This window comes from Lottia gigantea, assembly GCF_000327385.1.
Source record: "Lottia gigantea unplaced genomic scaffold LOTGIsca_51, whole genome shotgun sequence".
Lineage (NCBI taxonomy): Eukaryota > Metazoa > Mollusca > Gastropoda > Lottiidae > Lottia > Lottia gigantea.
In genome coordinates, this window is record NW_008709752.1 from 85,308 (window position 1) to 94,749 (window position 9,442).

At 36.0% G+C, this 9,442-nt stretch overlaps 1 protein-coding gene across 1 annotated transcript in view; it reads right to left on the minus strand.

Annotated features, from left to right (window-relative positions):
- The window catches only part of LOTGIDRAFT_234457 (hypothetical protein), a gene marked incomplete at its 3' end in the record, with an annotated part of 14,089 nt that extends 4,647 nt beyond the window's left edge, over positions 1-9,442 (minus strand). Inside the window, exons 1-14 of the mRNA XM_009062349.1 lie at positions 9,351-9,442; positions 8,648-8,891; positions 8,105-8,210; positions 7,691-7,787; positions 7,060-7,155; positions 4,345-4,395; positions 3,738-3,810; positions 2,930-2,989; positions 2,325-2,483; positions 1,846-1,984; positions 1,424-1,532; positions 1,028-1,100; positions 418-582; positions 8-122 (exon numbers count right to left, since the gene is read on the minus strand). Coding sequence (XP_009060597.1) covers positions 8-122; positions 418-582; positions 1,028-1,100; positions 1,424-1,532; positions 1,846-1,984; positions 2,325-2,483; positions 2,930-2,989; positions 3,738-3,810; positions 4,345-4,395; positions 7,060-7,155; positions 7,691-7,787; positions 8,105-8,210; positions 8,648-8,891; positions 9,351-9,382 — 1,519 coding nt within the window. The 5' untranslated portion in view covers positions 9,383-9,442. The remainder of the gene's footprint in view (positions 1-7; positions 123-417; positions 583-1,027; positions 1,101-1,423; positions 1,533-1,845; positions 1,985-2,324; positions 2,484-2,929; positions 2,990-3,737; positions 3,811-4,344; positions 4,396-7,059; positions 7,156-7,690; positions 7,788-8,104; positions 8,211-8,647; positions 8,892-9,350) is intronic.

A 9,442-nucleotide genomic window follows, 5' to 3' on the forward strand; every position in this document is an offset into this window, starting at 1 on the left:
GTATAATATAAACAGTAATTGGTGGCAGTGAGTAAACAGACTGGTAATGTGTAAGGTTTATCTTCAGTGAACGGTACGGTATTACTGATGTTAGCACTATCATATATTACCGATTCTGGGAACTGCAAAAACATCCAGTAATACATTTCCATAAACGGGAATAAAATGTTATAAGGAGTACGATTTTTATCGCAGTTCCGTTCTAATCTGAGGTTATCCAATAAAGGCTTATAGAAGGGCTTCTATGGGTTTTGCTATCCCACAATTCGTCATGTTATCAAGAAATAGGTCCTACATGCTACGCTTTAATTGGTTTATTTTTTACAAGGATAACGACTTAGGATCACAAGGATCATTTCTGGTTATTGACCAAAGCTCTTGGCATTGATCCTTTCCAGATGAAAGAGATGAACTTACATTATTGATGTTGACTGTGAAACTGGCTTTAGACGGTGTAATATTGTAGGCCTGAGATAAATTAGCTACAACTATTATACCATAGCGTTGTTTGATATATTCACCAAAATCACTGTAGGTAGAGTAGACTTCACCTTTTGCACCGCTACCATCTCTTATTGCTTTCTGAAAGTATTCATGTAGATGGTTTATCGAAAATCCTATATTCCATCCCAATACTTTAGACCGGGGGTTTTCAACCCAAAAGGATAATTTTGACATTTTGGGGGGTAACCAGGCACTTTGCAGACATGCGTAAAAATTCGGACGACAATGATAAAGGAGTCCTAATCAGCCAGGCTTTATTCTCCCACATGGAAAACATTGCAGGGGAAACCTAAGAATTTATAGGGGGGTTGGGGGGGGGGGGGGGCTATAAGGATCAAGGACCCTAAAAAGGATAATAGAAAGAAAAGCTAATCGTTGATATTGACATAATAACGAAACGAAAGGACTGCGCTTCGCGTGTTATTGTATCTTTCGGTTTCGGTTTTGACTGGTAGGCTTATTCAATCAATCGTCGATATAAGGAGAATTTATTTCAGATATTTCAATTTGATAAATAACCCACCTCTATTATATCATCATCAATAGCTGTGGCAGGTTTAGAAGGTTTAAGGATTAAACCATCAGCATTACAACACCTAAAAAATAACCATTTCGATTAGACATATCTTAGACAAATCTAATGATTAGGTAATAGTTGAAGGTTGAAGGATACGATCAATTCAATCATGTTATAATTCAGATCCAAAAGATCTTTTTCTTTTTCTTTTTTCTGTGGGTAACTATACTTGCAAGCACAGCTCATCAAATCGCAAAATATGTTTTATCACATAAGACCCTTTGTGACGTAATCAAACACTTAGTTTCAGTGGAATTGCATGAGCCCTATACATCTGATAGAAAGTTTGAATGAAATTGATGCTACCAGTGTCCCCTAATTATAATCCTTTACTCAACCTACTTCATTAGTAGATCTGTATTTGTATAATTAATACCATCACTAGGTCCTACTGGCCCAGTACTTAATACAGCTAGTAGAGTCTGTAGAGCTGGGTAGGGCTCCGTTGTATCTGGAATGATGAACATAAACCATCTGGATTGTGCTACATCTTTCTGATATTTGATATTTGTGTAATTAGATTACGTGTAACCATTGTATTGTCTCTATTTTATATTATACAAAGCGTCTGGTTTAGACTACAAGTGTAACCTTAAAGCACAAAAGCCATTCAAACTGCAAAACTCAATTACTTATGTTAAGCAATTGTGCTCTTACCACTAAGCTACTCCTTCAATAACATGAAGTCTAAACTCTCTTTCTTAAATACTGTTCTCAAAGCGATAGTTCTCACAGGAAACGATAAAGAAATATTCCTGTCTTACTGAAAGGGTTTCCTGGTTGCTTGGTAGTGGTCCAGAATGTATCTTTAGAAGGTCGAACTCCCATGGCATGAGCAAATAACGAGGATATACCAATCTTCCATTGATCATCTAATAAATGGTAATCATCGGAAACTCTGGCCTGAAATGAAAGAAATAGAGTTTTACGTCCTGCTTTTCAGTACCTGTTTGGACTAACGAGTACCGTGACATGCAGAGACGACAGTGCGATACTGTTGTAGAAACGGCCCTTCGCTCTATTGGAAGAAGAAGAGTGCAATTAGCAAAGTTTGCAATAGCATCGACCATTGTTTTGGGGTTGTTTTTGCAGCTGTCGTTGTCAATTGATTTATTTGAACGTGTAGTAGCAGGTAGTAAATTTTGCATTAACATCGTCTGAAGCCATTATTTTACGAAGCCGTTGTAAGCGAGGAACTTTGGTTGAAACTTTTTTGAAGGTAGAATAAAATTGGATACTTTACCTGAGTGACAGGTGAATACTGTAAAGACTGGAATGCCATTCTGGATTGTGTCATACAGTACTGTATTGACATTCCATTATTCTCTGCCGAGGTTGCCATAGAATCTAACCAGGTGGTAGCAAGTGTTAAATTGGATTTCATCTTTTCCAGAAACATAAACTGTACGTACATCCAATCCTAATTCAGTTATCAAAACATTACACGAGTCAGAGTCCTCAATCAAAATCGAGGTCGAATTTTACATGCACAATTTTTATTTGTGATCGAATAAGTCCAACAGTGGCGGTGCCAGGTTTACGTATTTATTTATCTAACCTATTTATGAGATAACTGCCCCCTCTGTCCCCCTTTGGCTCCGCCTCTAAAGTCCGGGGGTGGAGGTGGGCTGCAAATTTAATGTTTTCGAGTTGCGCGCTATTGATTGTCCAGGTTGCACACCACCCTGTTTAGATCTGTGTTTGACATCAAAAGACTGTTTAATGTGAAGTTTCTAACCAACAGATCCGTTTTCTTCAATAGAACAAAACATAATTTTGCATTATTGTCATTTCTGGTCTTAATTAACTTCATAACATTTTTGAAAAAGAGTAGCTGATGATACGTACCTGTTCATACATCTTCATTCCCCATGTCTTACCTCGTGTGAACAGAAAGTCCCAAAATTTCTACAATAAAAGTAGTTTAGTGTTAAAGAGATAAAGTCGCCGAAATCTCTTCTCCGGGTTGTAAAACATACAATACAATTTATATTTTCGGAGAGAAAATCCGATTTGAGATAAACCTGGATCAAATCTGAATACAGAAATATTAAAACATGTATTATTTTTCATCCAAACTGAAATTCTCCAATACTGAATTTTTTTTTTCACTCCAGTGCTTTGTCTGCCATCTCCTCCAAATCGAACTGAATAGATTAATAAATTGCAAATATGGACGTATTTGTTTCGTATTATTGCTGTATGTAACTCCACATGCCATACATGATCTGTCTTAATGATAGTTATGCATCTCCTGTTCTCTGTTATTTAATATTTAACAAATCAAATCCTTTGTTCATTAAAGATTTTATTTTAGGAACACCTGGATATTAATTGGTGAACATTGACTTGCATTGTCTTCTCACTTTAAACAATGCTTTTGATTGCTCAGTAAAAGTTATGACAACATTCGAATCTTTTGGGTCAAAATGTAACAGAACACGATTTTATGAAGAGTTTCGTCAGATTATGGATGCTTAGTGTAGTAGCCTGCAGGAGACCAATAAACGAATCATCTAGAATTGCATTTTTTGCATCCTATTGACAAAGTATTAGCTGGATCAGAATTAACATATACTTGTCCTAAAAGATATTTTACAATGGTCTAGGAACAAGGGACCTTACTCTAGTGTGAAAACATTGAGAACATAATTACCGTTGTTAAGGGGACACTCAAACCAACTCCCTTTAAAAAAAGATATTTGGCTGCGTAAGGAGTATCCTTTGACCTATAATGAACAAAACGATTGTGTAAAACCTTTTAGTTTAAATTTCTATCGGCAATAGCAACAAAAATATATAGAAAAGGAAAAGGTTCTTTAGGGTATATATAACTTTTCTTGATAATCATCATTTTTTACCCTTAATTTTAATTGAAGGGTGGGTAAACTACCACAGGTTCTAGTTTAATACACGACCCACCACAGAAAAATAGAAATAATACAGGAGAGCGTATCAAAAAAAAGAAATTCCCGAGTTAAGAGCCCCAACTCATCTACTTGAACTATTGAATAGGACTATCAGATTGGAAACAGCTCTGGGAGTTTTCCATAAAATGCGTCAAGAAGCGAGTCTTGCTTTGTGCCTAATGACACATTAGAACTGGACTGTGGTAGAAAGCAATGATTACATTGATAGATTGCAATGAAGAAGGAAGATATAAAAAAAGAGAAAGTAAAGTGTAATCTAATTTTAATCATAATTGGGAGTATCATACTGAAATTGATATATAATTAATTGTAACGTCAATAAAATAGACTTACCAATATCTGTTATGTAAGGAGAGGGGTAGATTCAACTTTTCCTGTAATTTCCTGAAATTAGATCAAGATTAAAATTAAAATGAGAGTGTGAAAAGGGTTGAATGAGTGTCTCTACTAATATAATATATTCGTCTTCAGAAGAACTAGAAATGTACGAAAATCGCATCATTCCATCAAAAATACCTCAAATTACAAGTTCTGTGTGTATATATGTCATTTCTATATATAACAGTCTCAGGACTTTTGAACACAGGAAATTCTGGACGCTTGGATTTGAAAGCTCAAGTTCAGACAATGAGGTGTGAACACTACTTCGATTAGATCAACTAAAATAAACGATTTCTGATACTAAGGTTGGATTGATCAAACGGATGGTGAACCTAAAATAACCCTCAAGAGGAAGCCTCCATAAAAAAGAGTCAGTCTACAGAAACAAAAGAAAAGAAATTAACTATCCCAACAAAATTAAAATTTACATTAATGAAGCCTAAAAACACGTCAATTGTATAAATCCAGACCCTGGATTTTTAATTTTCAATAATCATTCAGATAACGAAATTATCAATCCTGTATATTATGGCAAGATCGACTGTCTGTCTTGTTATTTAAAGGGGATATGCAACTCTTTTAATTTAAATTACTGCTTCCGTAGAAGCCTCCATAAATTGCAACTGCCGACTATTAAGTCGTCAGTGCGGGGTATTGGGTATAGTTTTCAACTAGCAATAACCACGCCTCGGAAATTCCTCATTGGCTATGGTACCGCCACTGCGCAAAGCTAATGAAACTTGCGCATTGAGGTCGTGTCAAATTATTCTTTAATTGATTTGCCCTGGTTTAGTTTTGTCATTTAGCTCAGTTCATCATGAGTTATCTCCCTGTTTTAAGGTTAATAAAAGAATGAAATGACATACACTAGTGTGAAATAAATCAAGATGGCGGACGAGTAACAACAACATATATTCATATTAGTGTTCTTATTTAATTAATATTCTATCTACTGCTTATTCTCATTTAAAGATTATATAGACTAGCAATAACCACGCCTCGGAAATTCCTCATTGGCTATGGTACCGCCACTGCGCACAGCTAACGAAAATGGCGCAATGAGGTGGTGTCAAATTATTCTTTAATTGATTTGCCCTGGTTTATTTTAAACAATTAGCTCGGTTCATAACGAGTTATCCCCCTTATTTTGGGCAATAAATTTCTTTTTGTTTTTCACTATATGCATAGTTATCCCTTTTTAAAGATAATAGGAATATCAAAGGTTGTAATATATCTACAAGTTTTTCCCATTTGATTCTAGCTGAGAAGCCTCCATAAATTGAAACTGCCGACTATTAAGTCGTCAGTGCGGGGTATTGGGTATAGTTTTCAACTAGCAATAACCACGCCTCGGAAATTCCTCATTGGCTATGGTACCGCCACTGCGCAAAGCTGATGAAAAAAAGCGCACTGAGTTGTAATTGAATTAACTGCTTCCGTAGAAGCCTCCATAAATTGCAACTGCCGACTATTAAGTCGTCAGTGCGGGGTATTGGGTATAGTTTTCAACTAGCAATAACCACGCCTCGGAAATTCCTCATTGGCTATGGTACCGCCACTGCACAAAGCTATTTTTATTATCGTACCGAATTCAACTTAAACTAATTAGCTCAATTCAACACTAGTTATCTCCCTTGATCTGAGTAAAGTTTAACAGAATAAATTTATTGTGGTCTAATCATCCTAACAACCGAACAACGTCCAGACATAGTTACCAGAATCCAATATGAACTATAGGAACTACACTGGCATTGGCAAGTGTGGCAAATAGTAATATGAAATTGAGTTTTGCGTTCTAGAATTCTATACAGTTATAATTTAATTAAACCACATGATTGTTATCAATATTATAGAGAGTTTAAATCCTTCCGTTTCCATATTGAACTTTTGTAGTTAATGACGTGTGCGCTCTTCTTTCCTACATTTAACCGGGCTAATTAAGGCGTAGGTTCGTATTTCTTGGAAGTTGTAGTAGCAGAGTTTGGTACAATGTAAGGGGTGTGGAGATGAGGTTAATGTCCCCACCTTTCCTAGAACATGACTGGGCGCTGCATAATCATATATAGGTAATAAGACGGAATTTCATAGCATATAAGAGTTTCTCTTTTCAATTAAAATTACTGCTTCCGTAGAAGCCTCCATAAATTGCAACTGCCGACTATTAAAGTCGTCAGTGCGGGGTATTGGGTATAGTTTTCAACTAGCAATAACCACGCCTCGGACATTCCTCATTGGCTATGGTACCGCCACTGCACAAAGCTAATGACATAAGTATACTTGGCTGAGCTTAAATTTTCATTTAATTGATACGCCCTGGTTTAACTGAAACTAATTAGCTCAGTTCATCACGAGTTAACTACCCTTTTTCGTTAATTGAATTTTAAAACGTACCGTTTGCTGCAATATTGCTATAGGCAGAATTCAATCATTTACCAGTATTAATGTAATTACACAACGTAATCCCTTCGGATTCAACAGTTTTTGGCTCTTTTGGTTCATGATGAAGTCGCTTACATGTATTGTTTGTTTTTGTCGACAGATAATTTAGGATTCACCAACTTATTGATATTATAATTCAGTGGCATGTGTCATGAATGGATGGACGTGTGTTATTTTATCCTATTTGATGCTACTGAAAGAGATATAGAGAAATAAAAAAAAACTTACTGAAGACCATCAGGAAAGATATCAGGGCGTGGTTCCCATCTTGTGACAGCTTGATTCTTGTCTTTGTAGTACCACCATGAGTCTAACTGCATGTACCTACAAAACAAAACATCAAAATAGAAATAGTTATTGGTGTTTTTGCTTAAATGTTTCACCTTGAAATTTTTATTATGGCTCTGCAATATATCAGATTCAGCTTGACGGGAACTGGGGGAGTTGCCGAATGGTGTATGTATACTCTTCCATATAAGAACCCCAGCATCCAACAATACTAGACGTATAAAGCAGAATAATATAGTATAGAGCGTAGCATGGTCTTCGATATTCATTTTAGTTGACTGGCAGCAGACTTCACTTGTCTTCTATTGGCGGAGGATCCTGCGTTATTAGTTAGCTGGAAGGAATAAGGAACTATGGGAACAAAACCTAAAGTAGAGCGATATTACAGTCTCTGAAGGTTTCTTGTCATGAAACGGATTCTACATGATACGCTACACAACTACATTTTGGACGGGCCTTTGTTAGATTACAAAGGAGACGTAAAATATCAGAAAAAAATAATAAATTGTAATCTAATCTTAATAAGATTGATATCGACCGACCAATAAAGAATAAGCTAATTGAATCATACCTGTAAGGTATTTTGGTTCTGTCTATATCTTTCTTTATATCTAAAATAGTGTCTTCATAGTTTTTCTTTGGCTCTGTATGGTAGTAATAATACCCTCCTGTAAACAGAAATGAAAGTAAACTGTAATGGCCAAACTGTAATGCATTGAAACGTTGTATTCAATAAACCCCCATGATAGTATACCATAAAAGTACGCTTTGGTAACACATTCTTGTTGTGTCCTACTTTGCTACAGATTAGGCTCATGAAGACCGGCATCACCACGAACTATACAATGAGAGAATTTTTTCATGGCAGCGAACGCTCAACCCCGTCAATGTTCATTAGTTTCTGTGAGTGGTACCTATAAGATATCCTCGTCGTAGGTGGGTGTCGGGGTGCCAGAGACTACGGTTAACCGCAATTGATTCTTACCATTATCAGTCCAGTAACCTAGATGACTAAGAGTTATATCAGCTGGTTGATAATCAATCTGTTTATCAAAATAATACTGAACCAGTTTTCCATATTTATCAAATACCTGAAATTATCATTGACAGGTACATTATGATTGTATAGATTTCTAATGTTTAAGAAGAAAACTACAGCTGATCATCTGACATATTTATGCATGAAAAAAAACATGTCATAAACCACAATCCCAAAATCCATATGCGAAAAAGGTGGATAAGAAAGTGAAAGTCATGAGGGATATTCTCATACATGAACTGGCTAGTGAGTCAGGTGTTACCAACACTTCATTTAACGCATAAGGTACTTAACCCTTTAACCCCTCACCATCCTTTTAAATGAGTTCACTATTAACATTTTGTTGCAGAACTGTTTGTTCAATTCTACAGCCGCCCACCAGAGGAAGGCGATTGGTCAGAAATATAGAATTATCGAAATGGCTTGAAATTATGGTAGTGAATATCGTTATATACTGTACATAATATTTCATATTATACAAGCACTTACATCGTTAATACCACCGTTCTCACTATAAACTATAATAGTGCTGATGGTATAGCCTGGAGGAACCTCGTCTACACCGCCCATGATACCCCAGGATAGACTGTGGTCTGTCTTGTTATAGTTGGTAGACATGGTTAAAGGGTTAGTAAACGGTGCTATCAATATAGCATTATCATTCTTATCAAATAAAACGACTGGACCAGTCCCGTGTAAACCATCGTGTATCTTGATAGTCTTTGGACTCCATCTGAAATAAGTCGAATAAAATTAGAAGGAATTGTAAAGAGGTTTTCTAATTTTTGTCTATGTGTATCGGGAAAACTGAAAGCGTTAATTTGCACCATTCCAATTTTCAATCAAACGTCTGTTGTTCCTGCAGAACTAAGTGTTTGATGACGTTACTAACCGCAAAATATGCTTTATCACTTAAGGCCGTCATCAAACACTTAGTTTAAGTGGAATTGCAGGAACCACAGACGTCTGAATGCAAGGTAGTCATAGATGCATGTGTTAAAAATTACCAGTGTGTTATAGTTTTAGACTATTTAACTGACAAAGGAATACGAAGTGAAATCAACAAACCTTTTTTGTGGCGTTTAACTGTTCTGCTGATTGCTGCGGAAAAGCGTACATTATGTATAAAGACACCAATGTATGTCAAAATGAATGAAGAACACGTGTGAATAAAGTCAATAAATATACTTACACACCAAGTTGTTTCTCTCTATCACCAAACATATCAGCAGACAAGGACAGATAACCCACTGTAGAATTCACATCTTGTACAGTAAAACTAGG